Genomic DNA, 23,913 nt, shown 5'->3' on the forward strand with positions numbered 1-23,913 from the left:
ATTAATCCCACCGAGTGGTTTTTCAAGAGTTCGAATCTACAATACGTGGAAAAAAGATATTTTGCAATTATTTTTTCTTCTTATTCTTCTTCTTCTTCTTCTTCTTCTTCTTCTTCTTCTTCAGAAATATATAGGGGAAAAATTAAAAATTTGAAGTATGACCAAGATCCAAGGTATAAAAAAAAATATTTAATTGCTTTAACTCATTTACTTTGACAGGCATTGATCGACGTGACAGCAGAGTATGGTTGGCTCTCCTGTGTCATCTCCCTACAACATCTCATGCAAATGATCATTCAAGCTCTATGGTTACAAGACTCTCCTCTCCTTCAACTCCCCCATGTGGTGAAGGAGAACCTGCATCTGTTCAGAAATAAGAACCCTAACACCCTCCCTGGCCTGGTTACCTGTCGGACGTACTCTGACCTGTCCAGGGTACTCCTACCTCACTTTGATGATGGACAGATCGACCAGGTAAAGGCCCCTTCCCACTTGTCGTCAGTTTCCCCTGATTTTTAGTCCGTCCTTCCTTTATTATTACTAATAATAAAAGGTATAGTGGACGGACTATTGTATTCGCTTCGGTGTCTGTCTGTCTGTCCCCATAGAAGGACTTATCCAAACCTGGTCGACCTATGTATCAAATTAAAGGTCTTTTTACCAGGAACACAAATTTTGTCCAGAAAACCATAAAGCCAAAAAACCAAAAAAACTGACCGGTTTTAGCGATCATTTAAGACCGGTTTTAGCGTCACCTATGTTAAGCTACGCCGAGCAAGGCCAATAAATGGATGGGTGACTTGAACATTATATTGGGAATAAAGGGAGAACGGGCTCTAGTCTTGATTTTAAATCATGACATGAAAGTAAAATCAAAAAATCAAATCAAGAATGATAATAATAAACTGAATATTAAACAAATTAGGTAGGTACATAGGTACTGATTTTCTCTTATCACTACGGGCTGAAAAATTCCCGGAGGGACGGACCCTGCTTGTTTATGGAGTAAAAAGTGAGGACTATGTTCGTAAAATGGGGCATGATGAAGGCATTTCAAAAATGAAAGGAACCAAAAATCTCCATATCCGAAGTCCAACGCGTTAACTAATAAGGGTTAAGCTTGCCAGGAGGCGCGCCAATGTCAAGAGTTCGAAGCTTCGGCGCCTCTCGGCCCGTAATACATACTGAAATACTGACCTCTGTAAATCAAATGGGTGACGCCAAAGAAAACCCTTGACTCTATCCTCTCTTCCTTCTCTCTTCGCTTTCGGGACGATAAGACCTCATCCGCTTCAGTTCCCTCTATCATACTTTCATAAAAAGAGTAACCTTGTTTATTTGTTCTGCTTTCAGGATCGTTTGAGCTGAGTCTAGACCTGATATCAGACTCATACCTAGGATTAGATCAGCAGTTCTCCTTGAGATTCCACGTTGAATAAACTCCCCGAGTTCCACGACCTGTGATGTGATTCTCATGTCTTTACTTTGCGAGGTACAATTTAATTGTCAGAAGAAATGTAGAATTAAGAAATTTAAGACTTGAGAAGTTTTCGTTCTAGAACAACCAACTAGTTAGGTACCTATTTATTTACCTGTTCCAACAAGGGGGGAAATACGTTTCCTTTTCTTCGAACCATGGTCTTCTGCATTGGAAGTGACTTCATATTCTTTTCTAGAAAATGTTCCAGCTATCGTAAAACGATATTTTTTAATTATGATTTATTTTTCTTTTTAAGTGAATAGCCTAATTTCGTTTCAAGTTCCATTATTCTCTTATGAACCTTTATCAATAAGTCAATAACTCATGTGAAGGTTGTGGGTTCAAATCCCATCCGAAGCAAACTTATCTGACAATTCCGACATCAACAGCATGAATGTAAAAGATTTACTCCAGGGTTGTCCAACCTTTGCGCACCCGAGGGCCATAAGAGACCAAGGTAGAGAGTTGGTGGGCCGCAAAGTTAAAAATTCAACTCACAGGTGGGGCCTTCTACACGGGTTTTTGTGGGCTTTCGCGGGCCGCGGGTTGGACAACCCTAGACGAAATCTGTCCAAAAGCGGTCAAAATACCGCCAAGCGAAGCAACCATCTCAACCAAACCTTTTGAGTTGCACCCTTGCCACATTTGTGAACTACATACTAAATTTCAAGTCTCTAGCTTATACCGTTCCCGAGATATTGTTAAATTACACCGAAAACCACCAAAAGCGGTAAAATGCCGCCAACCGTTGCACCGGTCTTAACCAAAAGTTTCGTGTCGTATCCTTGTCACATTTGACAGCTACATACCAAATTTCAACTTTCTAGCTCTTACCGTTCTCGAGATATTTTGTTTACAGACAGACAGACACACACACGGACCAATGGCTGAAACTTTGGATTTAGGCTCTAGGGACCTCAAAACGTGTTTTGGCACTAAAAACTGACCATCGAAATTTTGACCCGATTACATTACTTTCCTTCCTATAGGATAAGGAAAGTAAAAAACACATCAAGCCTTAACTTTGGAAATCGGAGATCAGGTCTACTCGGATCAAAATTTTGTGCTCTGGCTCGTGGTTTTAACAAAAACAGTTTATCGATTAGAATGAAAAATTTATGACTTAACAAGCTGGGTCCGTCCCTCCGGGAATTTTTTAGCCCGTAGTTTATTCGATCGTGATTAGAGAAAATCAGTACCTATGTACCTACCTAATTTATATAATTTCATCATGAGACGGTGGATCCGAGATCCGGGGCTAAAGAAAGCTACGAGTATATGTAATGTAATGTAAATGCAGTTTCTTTGTGTTATTATGTCACAACTTTGGTGCTCACTGCAGCATTGTTAATTGTAGGATTTTCCCAATATCTCAATAATCCTAAAATCCAATGTTTACCTACCATGCTGGCACCGGTCGCTATGCGCATTTACATGTATTTTTGCAAGAGGTTCTGTATTTCTATTTATTTCTATTGAAATAGGAGACTAGAATTTTTTTTAAAATAAGTTTCCATTTATATTTGATCGACAAAAAACTCAGAACATACATTTTTCATATAAATGGTATACCCACCCGTATAAGCAGAGCTTGTGTCATTAAAACAAGTTCACTACTTTACATTGCAGGTACTATAACTTGGCATCATTGGATGGACAAGACTACACTCAGTATCTTGCTAATCTTGTGGATGAAGCTTTCACCAAGTTATTGGACGCTAGATGTATTGAGATCGATGACCAGGTATTTTTTATCGTCATCACTACTATTTGCATGTGGCAGGCAGCTCTCTAACTGCTAAGGTTATTCTGTCTAAAGGCTCATCTCAGGCTTTTCTGTCTCGCCATTTCACTCGGATTTCAACTATCTCGTGAGGTTGAGTGACACGCGAAAAAGCCAGTAGTACATCTTCTCCTAGACGACTCGTCCAGGTATCAGCAACGGCCAATGTTGCTTTTTGAAGGGAAGGAAGACAGGATAGGAGAAAGACAGCCGTTCCGAGAACGGACCTTATCCGTTCAGGATAAAATCCGCCCCTGGAATCGAACCTGCGTCCTAGCGCTTACAAGCCAGACGCGCTACTTAGGCTGGCACTCAACGTTCCTAACTTCAGTGATCCGTCAGTGAAGTGCCATTTCCGCTGGCGATGATTTTTAGGAAACAGTTTTAGGTTTTTTTTTTTTTATCCCATTTTACGTTAGAGGGTGATTTTCTTATAACCGTTTATGTAGGCTGTGATTGTGTACCTACTCTTGACTCAAAGTAGGATGTTTATAAATACATACATAGAATATAATACTAAACTTAATTTCATACTATTTCTTGTTCCCTCAGGATTGTCGTTCCCCAACCTCAGTGGTGCAACAACCAACCTCAGTGGTGCAGTGGTTAGCGTGGTGGACTTCGGATCTGGAGGTTGTTGGTTCGAGTCCAAGTCAAGTCAAAAAAAAATTAGCGTAGTGCATTAAGCGGGGAACGACATTTGTGACAAGCATTTATGCTTAACACAATTAAAATTCCTTCTTCTTCTTCTTCTTCTTCTTCTTCTTCTTCTTCTTCTTCTTCTAGTAGGCTATAATTCTTCTACTTTTTCTTCGCCTTTTAACGTGTTCAGACGGGGTCGGCGTTTTTCGTCAGCCTATTAATTCGTAAATACACATAGAGAATTCCGTATGTTTTACATAGTGGATTCTTCAATTATTTACAAATTATTTGATTAGGGAATACCACGAATGCATTACAATGTCAAGGCAGAGGTCGGATCATTCTTCAAAATAATTGAAAAATATGAACTCCAAATTGTGCTAAATAAGCTAAATTGTGTATTTATTTTACTTGAAGGGGGAAAAAATCATAAGAAAATCTTGAAAACATGAAGTTGTACAATTCGAATTTGAAACTTTCTGAAGAATGATCCAAGACCCCACCCTAAACTTCACAGAAGTTCAAATAATTTAATTGGTTGTATTCACTCGGAATAATTTTTGTTCGCAAAGAAGACGGGTTCGTAGAGAAATTGCAATATTTCTCAAATTATACATGACTATCTACATGCCCTGTTACTCTTAGGTGTAACCCAAATTAGCCGAATACCAATTGAGAGAAAAATGTGTACAAAAAGCAAGATCAGTGGAAATGAAGCCTACAGGTTGAGGACAAAACGAACACATCCCTAAAATTACAATGTTTTACTTAACATAAAATTATAATTATTTTTTGGAATTTATACTTCTTCTAAGACAAACAGAAATGGTAAGGGTAAAAATCCGGATAAAACACTTGTAACTTATGATAAACTATTTGTTTAGTTTTTAACAATTACCAAAAACAGCTGGGGTGAAACATAAGAAAAGGGTAAAAAATGAGTTAAGTATTTGACAGGTGTGAAATGTGTACAAAATATTTTGTTCTTGCATCCTACATAACCATTTCGTGCAATGTTATATACCAGGGGTTTCCAACTAGCGGCCCGCGGGTCACATGTGGCCCGCCAGACCATTTTTGTGGCCCGCGAAGCTTTTTGGGATTTGTACAAACTTACCTAAATTATGTATTAAAAAAAAAAAAAAAAAAAATCTGGTGCGAACACAATTAGGAGTGTTAAAAAATTTCGCCTGCGGCGCTCAAAATTCGATCGGACTGCATTTCTGAAAAGATGTAGGGGGGGGGGTTCCTACAATGTCCCCTATGGTACATTGTACATATGTGGCCCCGCGAAGTACCTCCCACAGTAGAATGTGGGCCCGCATACACATGGAAGTTTGGAAACCCTGTATATACTATACAAAGTCACTTCAGTCGTTCGTGATATATAGCAGCCACAAAGAGAGAGGTTTACAGAGAACTGTCGTGGTCTTATCGTCGAATGAATAGAGCGAACAGTCAACATACGAGAGTATTACAAGGTAATCCGGGTTAAGTCTCGGAGGTTTAAGATTAAGTCTGATAAATGATAATAAAAATAAAAAAAAAAAAATAGCCATCAAATTGTAACCGAAGATTAAAACTTAAACGGAGTTTAAAGTAACTTTGTGGACCCCGCCATTAAAGCTTACACATAGTAGGTAGTTTAAAAGATTTAAAGCTGGGGTCCACACGGGAGTTATCACAATGTTGCCTGTAGTGTGGACGAGCTTTGGACGTTGAAAATGTTGGATTAACACCCGTATGACTTGGACTCAGCTTACAATCGTCAACTTGATAATATTTTGAAGAAAACAATGTGACTTTTTTGAGGAATAAAGGTATCGAAATACAATATTGAAAACCTGATTTATTAGGGTACATTTTACACTCGGATTTCGATTGCAAATACTTCAACGGGTTACTTTCTGGTGTTCTCGTGTTGACCCAGCACCTACAAACTATATCGCCCATTTCTGATGAGGGAACAGGTTATGACACAGACAACACGAATCTAAAGGCTATTATTTCCATGCAACTAAAAATAACATCTAATAATAAAATGGTATAAATCACTAGAAGATGTTGGAATAGACATATCCGGTGGGTCTGATACCAAAGAATACAATACGGTTTGTTTAATCACACATGACAAGTACCCTAATACACATGTAACATAGCTCTAATATCACAAACAACGAATTGCACATAATTACCTATGTATATGTACACTATATATGTAAAAAATTATATTGATCATACCTATCTCCTTTGTTGTTTAATTAGGTAGTTTTTCTTTTCTTTTTCTTTTTTTTAGAGTTGCTACATTTATTATTGTGTAATGAAATGGAGTAGGTAGCAAACACAAAAAAAAAAAAAAAAAAATGTTTTTTTCTTTTTTTTTTAAGTGATTTGATAGAGGGAACTAGGTCTTTATCGTCCCGAAAGCGAAGCGTTGAGAGAAATTTTTTGAGAATGCCCGAGCACACGTACAGAGAACATCACACAAATTAATTTCATCATGAGACGGTAGATCCGAGATCCGGGGCTAAAGAAAGCTACGAGTATATGCCACTCGTATCTCTACGTTATACTTATCTTATCACAGAATCAGAACAATATGTATCTAATTATCAAATATAGAGATGACGTACACGCGTGAATCTAGTGATAGAAGAAATATATGTAGATATTATGTAAATGAAACCTGGCATAGAACCTGTCATGTTGAATGAGGATGAGGAAAATTTTATAATCTGTATTTTTAGCTTCAATATTTTAGAATTTTCCTTGCTAGGCTCAAATCACATAGTGAGATACCAAACGGTAATTGTAAAAAAAAGACCAGCCTAGTTAGCTTGGTTGGTAGCGCGTCTTGTCTTGCTTGTAAGCGCTAGATCGCGGTTTCGATTCCCGCCCGGGGCGAATTTTATCCTAAACAGATTCGTTCTCGGAACGGCTGGCTTCCTCCTATCTTGTCTTCCTTCTCTCGATTTCGGGACGATAAGACCTCATCAATTACAATTCCCTCTACCTTCTTCTTCTTCCTAACCTTTTCCTTTTTAAATAAGGTCGGCGTTCTCGTCAGTCTCTGCCAGGCAGCCCTATTGTGTACCTCATGCCCTGATAATTTTTCCTCACCCTCTTCCCTCTGTCACAGTTTTTTCTCTACCAAACCTTGAAGAAAAAAAAATCTCTTGGCATCATAGGACTTTATTTCATCTTAGCCGGTAGTAGATAAACCTAGGCAATAGAGCTCTGTTATGATTTCCCTCTGTAAATAACTTTAAAAAAAAAACCTAGGCGAGGCACTACATACACTTAAAAATACACAAGAACCTTCCATTCACTGATTCACTCCCCGTGTACATATTCTGTACATCTAATCAACATGGAGTTGTATTCACTCAGAATAATTTTTGTTCGCAAAGAAGGGGGGTTCATAGAGAAATTGCAATGTTTTTCAAATTATACATGACTATCTACATGCCCTATTACTCTTAGCTGTAACCCAAATTAGCCGAATACCAATTGAGAGAAAAATGTGTACAAAAAGCAAGATCAGTGGAAATGAAGCCTACAGGTTAAGGACAAAACGAACACATCCCTAAAATTACAATGTTTTACTTAACATAAAATTATAATTAATTTCTGGAATTTATATTCTCTTCTAAAACAGAAATGGTAAAGGTAAGAATCCGGATAAAACACTTTAACTTAGCATAAACTATTTGTTTTTAACAATTACCAAAAACAGCTGGGGTGAAACATAAGAAAAAGGGTTCCTATAGGATAAGGAAAGTAAAAAGGCCTTGATGCATATAATATAAACTCAAGGTCTGACGGACCTGCGTCTCGAAATTTTTCCGACACACACGGTCCGAATTCCGACTGTGTGAGCGTGAATGGCCGGCATAACGCCATGTTTTTCGAAAAGTATATCAGAGTTAGTCCGGTCTGGTTTTTAGACATTTAAATATTTATCTCTTAATCGGAAAAATCCTCAATAGTTTACATAAAAAAAAAAGGTTCGATGGTTTTACAATGGAAACATGAATAAATGAATATGAGCGGACTACTTTTGATGATTTTACTATCATATCAGGCTACCTACTACCTACATTGCTAGAGCCAAATGATAACTTAAGTAAGTTTACATAATAGTTCGCGAATTCCAACTTGGGTCTGACGGGAAGTTTTGAAGTTTTAAAATCTGGGTGTAGGCAACAAGATAAGGGTTTTATTTCATATTTACATAACTATCTAGAAATAGATGTTTTTACTATGTTTTTACTATTGTTGAATTTTAATAGGTGTTGGGCAGAGCTCACAAAATAGAGAACCCGGCTACAAAAATGAAGCATAAAAAAAAAAAAATGTAGACACTATTTATTTACCAAGACTGCTCTCTATTCAAATGACTCATCAGTCTCAAGTTAAATCGCAAGCTATGTATATGAAATGTACAAAGGTCCTATTGTTCTACTGTACATACCTACAGCAAGTTATACCCATGTTAACTTAGTTTTTAACTATGTATCTATAAGTAAATAGATGTTTTTACTATGTTTTTACTATTGTTGAATTTTAATAGGTGTTGGATAGAGCTCACAAAATAGAGAACCCGGCTACAAAAATGAAGCATTTTTTAAAAGGAAAAAAAAAATAGTAGACACTATTTGTTTACCAAGACTGCTCTCTATTCAAATGACTCATCAGTCTCAAGTTAAATCGCAAGCTATGTATATGAAATGTACAAAGGTCCTATTGTTCTACTGTACATACCTACAGCAAGTTATACCCATGTTAACTTAGTTTTATCCTTATGCTAACAAACTTGTGTCATAGTAGCACTCTTGTTGGACTTGGAGCCTTCTGATGCTCTGTAGATGGAGGAGACGGATGTAGATCGAGACCAGGAGACACCTAGGATATGGTTGGGTAATGATACTTGGGTGGGTGATATGTTCTTGGACTCCATGACAGCACGTAACACATCGCTCGGACATAGAATAGTTATAGCAGAATACACGATGAACCGAGGTAGGAGTGCCAGCACTGTGGAAATGAGAATCACCATCCAATAGATAGGAGATCCTACAGTGGTTCTCAACACCCATACATTGGTCGGGAGGTTCAGACATTGCAGACACACTGAGTTGTACACGAAGCAGAATAGAAAGAATGATCCGAGTGAGATGAACAGGGAGATGCAATGGATAATGGTCCAGGATTGTGTTTCCAGACATGCTTGTATTAACATTGCAAACATACAGGAGCTGATGATAACCATGCCGAGCTCCCATATCCCGATATCCGACTCTTGATAACTCCAGACAGCCACATAGAACATGACAAGACTCTGATACAAACTATCGACCATGGTGACCCAGAAGGAAAAACTCCTGTACTCGAGTCCTAGTCTACATTTCCTGTAGAGATATGGTTTTGCTATCAAAATATCTTCGCTCGCATCTTGATCATAGATGCCAATGACGAGGGGAGGCAGAGACGTGAAGAATAAATTGTACAGCATCAAATACATTTGGTCAAATATCACAGTACCTGAGAACCCACAGAATAGTTGGTACCAGAAGATCAGAAACACGAACGTGGCATTCTTATAGAAGAAGTACAGGACCATGTGTGCAAGACGCGTGTAAGACCAATGACCATGCACGAGGAGTAACCTTTGTAAGAACTGGAACTTGGGGATAGAGAAGTCCGCAGCCATGACAGCTTGTCTTCCTTCCAGACCAGATATTCCAATGCCCACATCTGCTGTTTGTATCATAGAGACATCATTAGCACCATCCCCTATAGCAAGGGTTCTCATCTTGAGCTCCTCTTTGACTATTTTCACAATGTAAGCTTTTTGTAAAGGTGTTACTCTGCAGCACAACACAGATGTACAACATTTCGATAACTCCAGAAATGGTTTCTGTAGATTAGAACGTCGATCAAGAATATAGGTCAATGTTTTTCCATCAATGACAAGCGCTCTCTTCAAGCTACTTCTGTTCTGATAGCCGGAGCTATGTTGATCAATGAGAGATCTTACAGAAGAGGAATGAACATCAAGGCTAGTATTGTCTGCAGGTCTATTACCTCTGATTTCTCTCAAGTGTAAGTTGATGGCATACTCTGCTGATTCTTTTGACTTGGCAGCGAGTTTGATGACTTCCATTTGAGGTGAAAATAAATTCGTAGAGTAGGCAATGTTTGTGGCTGTCTCAGGTTTATCACCAGTTAGAACCCAGACAACAATACCAGCAGATCGGAGGGCAGCGATAGTCTTGGGTACGCCTTCCTGTAGCTTATCTTCAATACCAGTGGCTCCTACAAGAGTCAAATTATTTTCTATTTCATTGAACATATTCATCATGAGATTTTCTCTATTAGACATGTCACCTTGTTGACATTTCTCACACCATTCAGCATATTGTTCTTCGCTCAACTTGCGTTTTCCCATTGCAAGTACTCTTAGACCTTGCCTAGCATACGTGTTCAAATGCTGTTGAGTTTTGAATATGATATCTTGCTCGAGGAAGTTTTCTGTATGACTCAGTTTGGAAAATATTGATGTGTCTGCTCCTTTACAATACAAAATGATTTCTTTGGTAGTAGGATGCCTTACAATGATAGACATACACTTTCGGGATGAATCAAATGGCAGTAGCTTCAAGATTTGGTACTCACACTTCTTATTATTGATCAATAGCTCTGCAGAGACTGGTGTTCTCTTGACAAGTTGACAGTTATACAGGAAAGCCATTTCTACCAATGCTAACTCATCTGGGCTCTCTGCTTCAAAATAAGGCTTTATTTCAATGACAGGGGATGACTTGCTAGATGATTTTGAGAGTACATTTGAGTTGAGGAGTTTCTTATTCACCGTTGATATAAACATTGAGGGAACATTCAAGATTCTCGGCCTGGAAGGTGATCCCTTTTGTACAGTTTCTACATTGGAGAAATCTCTATTCAATACAACAGGTGAGATAGCTTTGTCCACTTCTGTTGTTACTGGTGTAGGGGATGGTGTTATAGATCGTGACTCAGCTAAGCGTTGATATTTACTACTTGGATCCTTTCCATCTACTCCCATCTTTTTTAATTGTTGCTCATTTTTAAGGTAACTTGTAGGTTCAATCACTCCACTTTCATTCATTTTATCATAATGAGGAGATCTTGCAACAACTACGGTATTGCACAATGCCAACACTATCAAGAACTCCTGCATGTTTTTAGAGTCCAAATTTTCAACGAGTTGTTTATTTATCTTAATAGAAGGAGGGATTCCAGGAATAACTTTCTTTTGTGTTGGATCAGGAGGATGATCATAGTCCACACCATTGACAGTACACCGCCTGAATATGATGGTCCAGGATTGTGTTTCCAGACATGCTTGTATTAACATTGCAAACATACAGGAGCTGATAATAACCATGCCGAGCTCCCATATTCCGATATCTGACTCTTGATAACTCCAGACAGCCACATAGAACATGACAAGACTCTGATACAAACTATCCACCATGGTCACCCAGAAGGAAAAACTCCTGTACTCGAGTCCTAGTCTACATTTCCTGTAGAGATATGGTTTTGCTATCAAAATATCTTCGCTCGCATTGACTCTTGATAACTCCAGACAGCCACATAGAACATGACAAGACTCTGATACAAACTATCCACCATGGTGACCCAGAAGGAAAAACTCCTGTACTCGAGTCCTAGTCTACATTTCCTGTAGAGATATGGTTTTGCTATCAAAATATCTTCGCTCGCATCTTGATCATAGATGCCAATGACGAGGGGAGGCAGAGACGTGAAGAATAAATTGTACAGCATCAAATACATTTGGTCAAATATCACAGTACCTGAGAACCCACAGAATAGTTGGTACCAGAAGATCAGAAACACGAACGTGGCATTCTTATAGAAGAAGTACAGGACCATGTGTGCAAGACGCGTGTAAGACCAATGACCATGCACGAGGAGTAACCTTTGTAAGAACTGGAACTTGGGGATAGAGAAGTCCGCAGCCATGACAGCTTGTCTTCCTTCCAGACCAGATATTCCAATGCCCACATCTGCTGTTTGTATCATAGAGACATCATTAGCACCATCCCCTATAGCAAGGGTTCTCATCTTGAGCTCCTCTTTGACTATTTTAACAATGTAAGCTTTTTGTAAAGGTGTTACTCTGCAGCACAACACAGATGTACAACATTTCGATAACTCCAGAAATGGTTTCTGTAGATTAGAACGTCGATCAAGAATATAGGTCAATGTTTTTCCATCAATGACAAGCGCTCTCTTCAAGCTACTTCTGTTCTGATAGCCGGAGCTATGTTGATCAATGAGAGATCTTACAGAAGAGGAATGAACATCAAGGCTAGTATTGTCTGCAGGTCTATTACCTCTGATTTCTCTCAAGTGTAAGTTGATGGCATACTCTGCTGATTCTTTTGACTTGGCAGCGAGTTTGATGACTTCCATTTGAGGTGAAAATAAATTCGTAGAGTAGGCAATGTTTGTGGCTGTCTCAGGTTTATCACCAGTTAGAACCCAGACAACAATACCAGCAGATCGGAGGGCAGCGATAGTCTTGGGTACGCCTTCCTGTAGCTTATCTTCAATACCAGTGGCTCCTACAAGAGTCAAATTATTTTCTATTTCATTGAACATATTCATCATGAGATTTTCTCTATTAGACATGTCACCTTGTTGACATTTCTCACACCATTCAGCATATTGTTCTTCGCTCAACTTGCGTTTTCCCATTGCAAGTACTCTTAGACCTTGCCTAGCATACGTGTTCAAATGCTGTTGAGTTTTGAATATGATATCTTGCTCGAGGAAGTTTTCTGTATGACTCAGTTTGGAAAATATTGATGTGTCTGCTCCTTTACAATACAAAATGATTTCTTTGGTAGTAGGATGCCTTACAATGATAGACATACACTTTCGGGATGAATCAAATGGCAGTAGCTTCAAGATTTGGTACTCACACTTCTTATTATTGATCAATAGCTCTGCAGAGACTGGTGTTCTCTTGACAAGTTGACAGTTATACAGGAAAGCCATTTCTACCAATGCTAACTCATCTGGGCTCTCTGCTTCAAAATAAGGCTTTATTTCAATGACAGGGGATGACTTGCTAGATGATTTTGAGAGTACATTTGAGTTGAGGAGTTTCTTATTCACTGTTGATATAAACATTGAGGGAACATTCAAGATTCTCGGCCTGGAAGGTGATCCCTTTTGTACAGTTTCTACATTGGAGAAATCTCTATTCAATACAACAGGTGAGATAGCTTTGTCCACTTCTGTTGTTACTGGTGTAGGGGATGGTGTTATAGATCGTGACTCAGCTAAGCGTTCGTTGATATAAACATTGAGGGAACATTCAAGATTCTCGGCCTGGAAGGTGATCCCTTTTGAACAGTTTCTACATTGGAGAAATCTCTGTTCAATACAACAGGTGAGATAGCTTTGTCCACTTCTGTTGTTACTGGTGTAGGGGATGGTGTTATAGATCGTGACTCAGCTAAGCGTTGATATTTACTACTTGGATCCTTTCCATCTACTCCCATCTTTTTTAATTGTTGCTCATTTTTAAGGTAACTTGTAGGTTCAATCACTCCACTTTCATTCATTTTATCATAATGAGGAGATCTTGCAACAACTACGGTATTGCACAATGCCAACACTATCAAGAACTCCTGCATGTTTTTAGAGTCCAAATTTTCAACGAGTTGTTTATTTATCTTAATAGAAGGAGCAAGGGTGCAACACAAAACATTTGGTTGAGATGGTTGCTTCGCTTGGCGGTATTTTGACCGCTTTTGGATAGATTTCGACTGTTTTTTGGCGGTTTTCAGCTATAGTGACAAAACGGTTAGAGATATTGTAAAAGTCAGGGTAAAAGAACACTCAAATAAGCATCATTCAATAGGATAAGGAAAGGATTTTTTTACTTACAATATGTATTTGACTTATGTTTATTATATCTTGATTTATTAAGTATTACTTAAGCTACTTACCTAAAAATGTACGATATTTTGCCGGGTCGGGACTTTTCAGTCTTATAAAACTTTTACCATGTGAGCGCTTTATTCTTTTCACCCACCCTGTAGGGTTCAGTGGGATGCCCGCTGTATACCTTGGTCCTGGTTAGATAACTTCCCTATATATCCCTATAGGGGGCACCCTATACTATATATAGGGAAGTTATCTAACCAGGACCAAGGTATACAGCGGGCATCCCACTGAACCCTACAGGGTGGGTGAAAAGAATAAAGCGCTTACATGGTAAAAGTTTTATCAGACTGAAAAGTCCCTACCCGGCAAAATATCGTACATTTTTAGGTGTGTAGCTTACCTAATAATTCAAGATATAATAAACCTAAGTCAAATACATATTGTAAGTAAAAATCTGGTGTGAACATCACACGACTTTCCTTATCCTATTGAATGATGCTTATTTGAGTGTTCTTTTACCCTAACTTTTACACCCTATAGGGTGTAGTAGGGGTGCCCCCTCTCTTGGCCCAGGTTAGATTACTCTTTGTGTTCATTAGGATTTAGTTAGTTGTAAATAGTCCACCACATCCATCCCTCGCTTCCTCTCCATGCTTGGTAAAATCCGGAGTAATATATACCTACCTAACCAATTTTTTCTCTTACTTCATTCATCTGTCTTGATAAAAAATGAAAAAAAAGTAGTATGGTCAGAGTGACTTTGCTGTTCAGGTCAATTAAAAAAATAATAAAAAAAAAAGTTAGCAAGCTGCATTTTAAAATCAAATGAAATACATTACTCTCCTTACAATAGGATGAAAAAGTAATCTTCTTATTTGAATTTTGAATTTGAATTTATTTATTTTAAAGTGCATACAATACAGGTAATTGACAAAGTATAATGGCAACACCCTATTACATCCTGAATATCATTTTATTTTCAGTAAGAGTTCCTGTCTTGTCTGAGAAAATATATTGCACTTGCCCCAGCTCCTCAGTAATGTTCAGAGCCTGAATATCATTTTATTTTCAGTAAGAGTTCCTGTCTTGTCTGAGAAAATATATTGCACTTGCCCCAGCTCCTCAGTAATGTTCAGAGCTCTGCACTCAGTTCTCTTATCATTTTCAGGATCATAGAGGTGGATATTATTGTTGATGTAAAAGATCTGAGCCATCTTTGTAATTTCTACTGTCACATAGAGAGATAGAGGTATCATCACTTGAAGAATAATGACAAAGGTCCAAAATGTGAGAAAAGCTTCATATGTTGTTGAAGAAGACTTCATGATCAGAAAGGGTATTGTATCAAGGGGAACTTTGAATTCTGACAGCCAAAAATCACTTCCAAAAGCACCAATCAGACAGAGGATCACTAAAAGTACCACACACCACATGATGTCTACATTTATTTTCTTTTCTAGAGTTGATCTCTTGTATCTAGGACCATTATTGTTCAGCATGGCTTTAGTATCATGTCCAGCATACACAACTATTCCTTCTACAAAGTCTGTGTTCTTTACAATGCACTCTCTTAGCAGCAAGTTGTCAGAGTCTACTAAAACCCTTTCACCAGATGAATGTACAATAGCACCATGAAACCTGTAAATCTTTGTAGTTGGAGGATCAACTTCAATAACACTTTGGAAAAAGTTGGGAACTGAGAGATCATGATGTTTTTCAAAACCAAATGGAACTTGTCTTTGTTTGAGATTAGATTCACCATCAAGGTTGCAAGTATCAATGTAGCAAAATCCATGAGGATCACTAGATCTCACCAGTAAGATATCAGCAGGTATTACTTCATTGTTAGACAAGTGTACAAGATCTCCTACCCTCACATCTTTCCATGGTACTTTCTTATATCTTCTGTCTTCCTGAGCATAAAACAAGTATCAATGTAACAAAAACCATGAGGATCACTAGATCTCACCAGTAAGATATCAGCAGGTATCATTTCATTGTTAGACAAGTGCACAAGATCTCCTACCCTCACATCTTTCCATGGTACTTTCTTATATCTTCTGTCATCCTGAGCATAAACTCTGCATGTGGAATTATTTATCCTTTTATCACTAGCTCTTCTCCTTCTGTCTTCAAATAAATCTTTTACAGCTGTTACTCCCAACACAAAAGTGACTGGTATCATTGCTATCTCTTTACCAAAAGCATTGATTGCTGGAAACCAGTTGAGAAGTACAATCATTATGAAATAGAGATTAGCAACTCGGTGGAATTGTTCAAGCAAGTTTTTAGGTAGGAAAGACCATAGTGTGTATTTGGTTGTAGAAATGACATTAGTAGTGGAATGTTGGTTAACACTAGGGTCTGGGACCACAAGATAGTTGGGTACCACAACCGATACTCGTTTCTCTTCAACTTCTGTTTTCACATTGAAGAGAGACAGCAGTAGCCTCCTCCACAGAGGTAGTGGGGCATTTTGTCGGAGTGTGTAAATGGACTCGGACCTAGACGCTTGACGTGAGTGACCTTTGTTTGACTTGGCACTTTCAACATCTCTGTGTCCTGGAGGTAGAATGAAATCTGTTCTTGAACCACCCCTTGCACTTGTTTTTGTCAAGTTAGGTCTAACTGTATCAATAATCTGACCTTGAGAGAATGCTCTCTGGTGACCACCCTTCTTGAGTGCTGATGGTCGTCCCACAATATTGACGGAACTTGAAGGTGACAAAGAAGACACAACACCTCCATGACTAATACTACGAGAGTGACTTTTGCGAGTTTCTGACATATTGGCAGTGGAAGGGAAGTAGTACACAGACTCTATGACATTGTTTTTGAGAAGATCTTCGGGTACTAGTGAATGCATTGTTTGGCCTAGTCATGTTTCATTCAACCCCACAGCATGTTTAACATAATAGTAAGAAATGTTAGAATAACGGGTACATACCAGACACACACCAATACTATCCTGGATCAATATTTGTCGCTTACAAAACTTTGATATCACAAAATTAAAATAAAATAATTAAAAAATGGGTTTCAACTAGCTACCCGAAATGGATATTTGTGATTGTGGAGTGTTTTGCAAATGATTGTTGTGTACAAACGGTATCTACTTGGAAATCAGCTGATTTACAAGTGTTTCAGGCAGTGTTGCCAAATGTACGCTTGTAGAACCGGCCGGACAATCCGGACACGAGCGATTTTATTTGAGGTAAAAATATTCCTACAAATCGTAAACTTACCTACCTTGGAACCTGGAAGAAAAGTACACATACATCAGACGCCTTACCAACCAAGCTAACTTGGGTGGCTAAACAAAACATATTTGATTTTTGATGTTTAGGATAAAGTTTGTTCCTGATAGCGAACTGGCCGGACAATCCGGACACGAGCGATTTTATTTGAGGTAAAAATATTCCTACAAATCGTAAACTTACCTACCTTGGAAGGAACCTGGAAAACCGGCCGGACAATCCGGACACGAGCGATTTTATTTGAAATAAAAATATTCCTACATATCGTAAACTTACCTACCTGGAATCTGGAATAAAAGTACACATACATACATATCCTGTATCGTTCCGTTTATTCAACGGGGCGATTCACAAGAAAGCCAGGCGTTCCGAGTTCCGAGAGCGAATATTTTCCCATCAGGATAAAATTCGCCACGGGCGGGAATCGAACCCGCAGCCCTAGCGCTTACAAGGCAGACGCGTTACCAACCAAGCTAACTTGGGTGGCTAAACAAAACATATTTGATTTTTGATGTTTAGGATAAAGTTTGTTCCTGATGGCGGGACTTATTCGATTTAAATCGCGACATTCGTAACCTAGCACTTAACCTCTCTCAAGCTGGATGCTCCATATTTTCGTAAGGTCGTGGTTATGTAGGTACCGGGTTGGGATAGGCAAGGTTGGTAAACTAACCTTAATAGATACTACGTCAAGTAACATGATAATAAGAGTGAAATGATAGATATGTAGGTACTACGTTTTCACTTGATGGATACTATCGTATGAACTACTAGTAATAATTTCATTCTATTCCACAGATTAACTTGTTGAAGGACAGTGAGGAGAGTATAGCCACTGTGGAGAGTGGATTTGATGAAAGCAAGACAAAGCAGGAAGAAGATAGCCTTATTGATTTGAATGAGGACAATAGATCACCACGTAGCTCTAAGGAAAATCAAGATGGTAAGTCCCAGTGTGAGATTCGTAACTGAAGGGTCTGGGGTTCGAATCTCAGCAGTGAGGGAAAATATTCTGACGCACTACCAACTAAGCTAACTAGGCTGGCTAGTAAAGGTCTGGTCCATTTAGAACACAGTGAATCCAAACTTTAACAAATATCTCTTGTTTTATTACAGTGGTCAACATGGAAGCCGACGGTAGGGAAAAAGAGAGTGTCTCCCTTAAGAAATTACAAGCCGTGGATCTACTCAAGCAAGAACTACAGAAGAAACTCGAGTCTGAAGGCGCCCTGGAGAAAGCCCTAGAGGAGAAGAAGAGGGAATATTTAGAGCTCAAACAGGCCCTGGAAACGACAAACAGTGAATTCAAACAAACCCTGGAACAGAAGAACAGGGAATTTCTAGACTTTACTGAAAGAAAAGTTCTCTGTTTGATACTACAAGTTTTTTTTTTTTTTACTTTTTTAGCTCTGATGCTCTGATACAAAAATTAAATGCTCCCCAAGGGCCTCAATCATAAAAAAAAGTAAATAAGTAGCATTTGAAAAACAGAAAAAATATGTGTTGGGGAAAAAAATTGTGTTTTTTTTCTACTTACTTTATTTGACATTGAATAAACACCTACCATTTATTATTCTCTTTCTTCCCCCTCCCTATTCTCATCTCTCCTCCACTCTACTAACTTAGAAACTGTTCTGGAACTTAGTAATGAAATTAGTTTCTGCTGTCAAGAATGTAAATAATTATCATCACCAACCTCAGTGGTGCAGTGGTTAACGCATTGGACTTCGGATCTGGAGGTTGGTGGTTTGAGTCCAAGTCAAGTCATAAAATTTATCTAGGTGTAATAATATTTGTGACAAGCATTTAAATATGCTTAATTAAAAATCCTCCTAATTTACATCTATTTGGTTTCCAGGTTCTGACTACCCTACGTCTCCCGAGCCAGGTGGTTTCATGTCCATTGATCTCAGAGCTCCGGATGTCTCGAGAAAATCTTCCCTCATATTCCCGGTCTATGAATCACCACCATATTTACAGGTAAGTGACAATTAAATGGGAATACCCACTGAGATTTGCTATACCAAGTACATGTAAATAACTCAGTTTTTATTATTATTATTATTTCTTCTAGAGGATTTAAAGAGGGAACTGTAAACCTAGGCCTGCTAGGTCTTATTGTCAGGAAAGCAAAGAGACAGGATAGGTGAAAGCCAGCCATTCCAACAACAAACCTCATGCGTTTAGGATAAAATCCACCCTGGGTGGGAGTCAAACCCATAACCAAGCACTCACAAGGCAGATATGCTACCAAACAAGCTAACTAGACTGGATACCGTTTTTAGCTCATTAATCTAATTTTGTTTTGCTATGTTTATTAATTCTAATTAATTAATGTAATTTTAATTAATTAATTAATTTAATAATTAATGTTTATTCATTTAGTACGCAAGAATACAACTAATAAAGATATTAAATCGACCACCACAAGAGAGAAGGTTAGGACGCCATATTGAGAAAACACAATAGGCAAAACCGTTATCCTAGAAGGCAGATTAAAATGAAGATTGATAAGACAAACCTTCCAGATGAAGACGACGATGAAACACACACGGAAACACCAGAAAGAACTTTATTTAGCTAAAAAAACCCGATAACTTCCCTATCTAAATCCCTAATTTAAAAGAAAGAACCGGATCGCGAACGAACGAGCGAACGAACGGGACCTCGGTATGTGAATGGAATAATGGGCGGGGTTCGATTCCCGTTGAGACATGAAATTTTGGAAGCGAAGAAATTTTCGTTCAAAAAGGTCTCACAAAACGGGTGACGGTCAACCTGGGGCTCTTCATGAAACACGCTGAGGACTACTCGTTTTTCAAGGAGGATAGCATCACTGGACAATCCGTGTTGTGAAAAAAGTGAAGCTAAAGATTTTCATAAAGCGGCCATTACTCTATCAATTTATTTTGGATCATTTTCATTTTACTGCTTTTAATAAATTAGAAGAACATTCATCTCCCCAGCAACCTCCTCAGGTAGGAGATGGTCTTGCATTCTTGTAGTGTTACATTATTGTAGCTGTGATACGGCATAATATTGTGAGGGTAGGAACACCTGCTTGCACCAAAACACCTTACCCATCAAAGTCTGAATTTAGCCTAAAATCCAATGTAGCCTAAACCCACCAGCCTGGACCCTACTTCTCCGTGGAGCAGCCCTCAAGCTGTAGTTTTCCTAGGCCTTGACACTGTTTGATGGATGTGGTAGTCAAAGAAGTTACCAACAACAGCAAAATCTGAATTTAAGTAAAATTGAGTCTGAATCAAACCTGATTGACATGACCTGAAGGGTCTCCCAGATTTTTTTTTATGTTTAAAAGGAATAAATTTTTGTTTCAGGCGGTAACACCTCAAGCAACTCCCAATGATAGTTTTACTTCCAGCCACAATGATAGCACCTTGGACACTAGCAGAAGTAAGGATGTTGTATAAATAAATTTAATAAATATGAATTTAATCATTTTATTTTGAAATAAATAAAAAATATATAATAATTATGGTCTTTATTTAAACTTTACTGAAAGAAAAGTTCTCTGTTTGATACTACAAGTTTTTTTTTTTTTTACTTTTTTAGCTCTGATGCTCTGATACAAAAATTAAATGCTCCCCAAGGGCCTCAATCATAAAAAAAAGTAAATAAGTAGCATTTGAAAAACAGAAAAAATATGTGTTGGGGAAAAAAATTGTGTTTTTTTTCTACTTACTTTATTTGACATTGAATAAACACCTACCATTTATTATTCTCTTTCTTCCCCCTCCCTATTCTCATCTCTCCTCCACTCTACTAACTTAGCAACTGTTCTGGAACTTAATAATGAAATTAGTTTCTGCTGTCAAGAATGTAAATAATTATCATCACCAACCTCAGTGGTGCAGTGGTTAACACATTGGACTTTGGATCTGGAGGTTGGTGGTTCAAGTCCAAGTCAAGTCATAAAATTTATCTAGGTGTAATAATATTTGTGACAAGCATTTAAATATGCTTAATTAAAAATCCTCCTAATTTACATCTATTTGGTTTCCAGGTTCTGACTACCCTACGTCTCCCGAGCCAGGTGGTTTCATGTCCATTGATCTCAGAGCTCCGGATGTCTCGAGAAAATCTTCCCTCATATTCCCGGTCTATGAATCACCACCATATTTACAGGTAAGTGACAATTAAATGGGAATACCCACTGAGATTTGCTATACCAAGTACATGTAAATAACTCAGTTTTTATTATTATTATTATTATTTCTTCGAATTTCTAGAACTCAAACAGACCCTGGAAAAGACTAACAGTGAATTCAAACAAACCCTGGAACAGAAAAACGGCGAGTGTGAGAAAGTCAAACAAGCCCTGGAACAGAAGAACGTAAATTGCACCGAGTTAAAACACCAATTAGAAGAAGTTCAAAAGGGACTCGAGGCTGAGACTAACCTAGAGAAATCCCTAGAGCAGAAGAACAGAGAATGTCAGGAACTGAAACATAAGATGGAAGAACTAGAAAGCACTCTGGAAACGTTGAAGACAAGTAATGATGAAATGATAAGGAATCTGGAAACAGAACTATGTACGCCGTCCAGTGTAGATAGAACAAACCTCATGTGTTTAGGATAAAATCCACCCTGGGTGGGAGTCAAACCCATAACCAAGCACTTACAAGGCAGATGTGTTACCAAACAAGCTAACTAGACTGGATACCTTTTTTAGCTCTTTAATCTAATTTTGTTTTGCTATTATGTTTATTAATTCTAATTAACTAATTTAATTTTAATTAATTTAATAATTAATGTTTATTCATTTAGTCGGACATGGAGAGTGCAAGTGAAGTGGAAAGCTCCTTGTGTTCCTCTCAGCGGCTGGGTCACGTCACAAAGGAGTCCCTGTACAGTTCTTATCAACAAGTTCATTCCAAGTATCAGAAGTACAAGGGTCGATATGTCGAGATGTTGAAGGCCTACAAGAAGCTGGAGGTGAGTATGAAAAAGAAGAATTCTTTCTTATTTATTTACAGCAATAAACAGGTGGACCTAGGTAGCTACATAAAAATGTGTGCCCTAACTAAAGCCTTAAAAGTAAATAAAGTATTTCTGGTTACCTTGCCGTAATAGCACAGCAGTTAAAACTGTTAAAAGAAGTCAAACCAAAGGAAGGTATGATTTACAACAAAGACGGTTTTTTTTTTTAACTTAGGCACACTAATACTATCAAAAATTGGGCAAATAATTGGAATTATCATCCAGAACCAAGGAAGGAGAACTGGTTTGGACAAAAAGACAAACTTCAGACTGTGGGTAGGTTAAAAGTTTGTCATGGCTCGAATGACATGCACAAAACATAAAGTGCCTTTCTCATCGCAGAATTTTCCTTCAGACATGAGAAAAAAAAAGGAGGAGGAGAAGAAGAAGGAGAAGAAGAAGAAGAAGAAGAAGAAGAAGAAGAAGGAGGAGGAGGAGAAGAAGAAGAAGAAGAAGAAGAAGAAGAAGAAGGAGGAAGTTTGAATCCAAGTGAAGTAATGCAATTCAGCCTAGTGTAAACTTCCTTTTTTTTATTACTCATTATAAGGAAAACTTTTGGACAAAGAATTAGACTTATAGTCCAAGACTAAGAAAAGATAAAACAAATCAATCTATTTGGTGTGTTTTTAGTTGTCTTAGTGCAGAGATGGGAAAAAGCAAATCAAACCATTTGGTGTGTTTTTGTCACCCAGGCTGTGATGAGTGAAAGTCAAGACGTTATGCTGAGGAAGAACGCGGAACTCAAGGAGCAATGTCAGCTGGAACAGAAAGCCAAAGCTCATCTGGAGGATATGCTACGGAATGATCTGGAGGAGAAAGATCACATCATCAATACGTTGAACACAAAGGTTAGTATAACTACTTACATCATACTTACTTTACTTTCTATGCCCGCTTTGACCAATGTCCATGTCAGATAGTCCTCTTCCAGTCTTCTGTAACTTCGATCACCGCATTATTTGCTAGCAGCAAGTATTTTTTTTTTTTATTATTATTATTATTTTTTTTCACTTACCTGTCTTGAAAAAAAAAAAACTTCATTTTAGAGATCGGTATTGTGCCCGCTTTGACCAATGACCATGTCAGATACGCCCCTTCCAGTCTTCTGTAACTTGGATCACCACATCATTTGCTAGCAGCAAGTTTTTTTTACCAAAAGCCCACTCTTAGGGGCAACTGCCCTAAAAAAATGGGTTAAGCTTATACAAATCTAGGTCGTGAAAAAGAAGAAAAAAAAAAAAAAAAAACTTCCATGTTGAGGTGTGTCCACACATAGTCGATTATGTTTGGACACATCTTTAAATTTCTCTGACCCTGGTCTTAATTCACACAATCTTTCCACCTTTTCTTCGGTCTCCCTCGCCCTTGTCTCCCCCTCACTTCCATTCTCTCAACTCTTGTCCCTATGTAGCTCTCATCTCTTCTTTCAACATGACCGTACCACTGTAGTTTCCTCTCCAATTGACTGAACTACTAGTCTTCTGGAAATAAGATACTACGTCAAGTAACATGATAATAAGAGTGAAATGATAGATATGTAGGGGGGCACGGTTGGTCCAGTGGTAACGTGCTTGCTTGCCATGCAGAAGGTCCCGGGTTCGAATCCCACCATCGACAAAAATTTGTACTCGTTTTTCGATTGCAAATATTTCAACGGGTTACTTTCTGGTGTTCTCGTGTTGACCCAGCACCTAAATGGGAAGTATTGTGCCCCTTCTCGCCCATCTGACGAAAGGCAAACTACGGGATGGGCATGCCACGCCACAGGCCACATCAAGCGT

General features: G+C 38.3%; 3 protein-coding genes across 5 annotated transcripts in view; 2 read left to right on the forward strand and 1 right to left on the reverse strand.

The window, feature by feature from the left end:
* The window catches only part of LOC103509970 (activating signal cointegrator 1 complex subunit 3-like), a 54,460-nt gene extending 52,515 nt beyond the window's left edge, over positions 1 to 1,945 (forward strand). The window contains exon 23 of the mRNA XM_026823108.1: positions 1,354 to 1,945. Coding sequence (XP_026678909.1) covers positions 1,354 to 1,439 — 86 coding nt within the window. The 3' untranslated portion in view covers positions 1,440 to 1,945. The remainder of the gene's footprint in view (positions 1 to 1,353) is intronic.
* A 5,727-nt stretch (positions 1,946 to 7,672) lies between these two features.
* LOC103510070 (probable phospholipid-transporting ATPase VD) lies at positions 7,673 to 16,969 on the reverse strand. 3 transcript variants are annotated; one of them, XM_026824529.1, is made up of 4 exons: positions 15,940 to 16,969; positions 14,922 to 15,784; positions 8,690 to 11,254; positions 7,673 to 8,399 (listed from the first exon to the last, which is right to left on the reverse strand). In XM_026824529.1, the coding sequence occupies exons 1-3, from the start codon at positions 16,735 to 16,737 to the stop codon at positions 8,713 to 8,715; spliced, it is 4,203 nt and encodes a 1,400-aa protein (XP_026680330.1). In that variant the 5' UTR covers positions 16,738 to 16,969; the 3' UTR covers positions 7,673 to 8,399; positions 8,690 to 8,712. The 3 variants fall into 3 exon arrangements, with proteins under 3 accessions (XP_026680330.1, XP_026680375.1, XP_026680291.1); XM_026824574.1 differs by lacking the exon at positions 7,673 to 8,399 and adding an exon at positions 14,833 to 14,921 and having other exon boundaries at positions 8,448 to 11,254; positions 15,011 to 15,784; XM_026824490.1 differs by lacking the exon at positions 7,673 to 8,399 and having other exon boundaries at positions 8,448 to 11,254; positions 15,940 to 16,968.
* LOC103510159 (golgin subfamily A member 4-like) overlaps positions 16,774 to 23,913 on the forward strand; it is a 20,363-nt gene continuing 13,223 nt past the window's right edge. Inside the window, exons 1-10 of the mRNA XM_026823172.1 lie at positions 16,774 to 16,788; positions 17,927 to 18,071; positions 18,245 to 18,496; positions 18,987 to 19,108; positions 19,759 to 19,798; positions 20,075 to 20,106; positions 20,470 to 20,545; positions 21,156 to 21,277; positions 21,920 to 22,087; positions 22,825 to 23,043. Coding sequence (XP_026678973.1) covers positions 16,774 to 16,788; positions 17,927 to 18,071; positions 18,245 to 18,496; positions 18,987 to 19,108; positions 19,759 to 19,798; positions 20,075 to 20,106; positions 20,470 to 20,545; positions 21,156 to 21,277; positions 21,920 to 22,087; positions 22,825 to 23,043 — 1,191 coding nt within the window. The remainder of the gene's footprint in view (positions 16,789 to 17,926; positions 18,072 to 18,244; positions 18,497 to 18,986; positions 19,109 to 19,758; positions 19,799 to 20,074; positions 20,107 to 20,469; positions 20,546 to 21,155; positions 21,278 to 21,919; positions 22,088 to 22,824; positions 23,044 to 23,913) is intronic.

This window comes from Diaphorina citri, unplaced genomic scaffold, assembly GCF_000475195.1.
Source record: "Diaphorina citri unplaced genomic scaffold, Diaci psyllid genome assembly version 1.1 scaffold2, whole genome shotgun sequence".
Classification (NCBI taxonomy): domain Eukaryota; kingdom Metazoa; phylum Arthropoda; class Insecta; order Hemiptera; family Psyllidae; genus Diaphorina; species Diaphorina citri.

Excerpts from the sequence above, each read along its gene's own strand:
- LOC103510070 (XM_026824529.1), bottom strand. The coding sequence starts at position 16,737 with ATGCATTCACTAGTACCCGAAGATCTTCTCAAAAACAATGTCATAGAG. Across the intron at positions 15,785-15,939 it reads CATGCAGAGTTTATGCTCAG|GAAGACAGAAGATATAAGAA; the intron begins GATGACAGAAGA and ends TTTTATGCTCAG. Across the intron at positions 11,255-14,921 it reads GAAAATAAAATGATATTCAG|GCGGTGTACTGTCAATGGTG; the intron begins GCTCTGAACATT and ends CATCATATTCAG.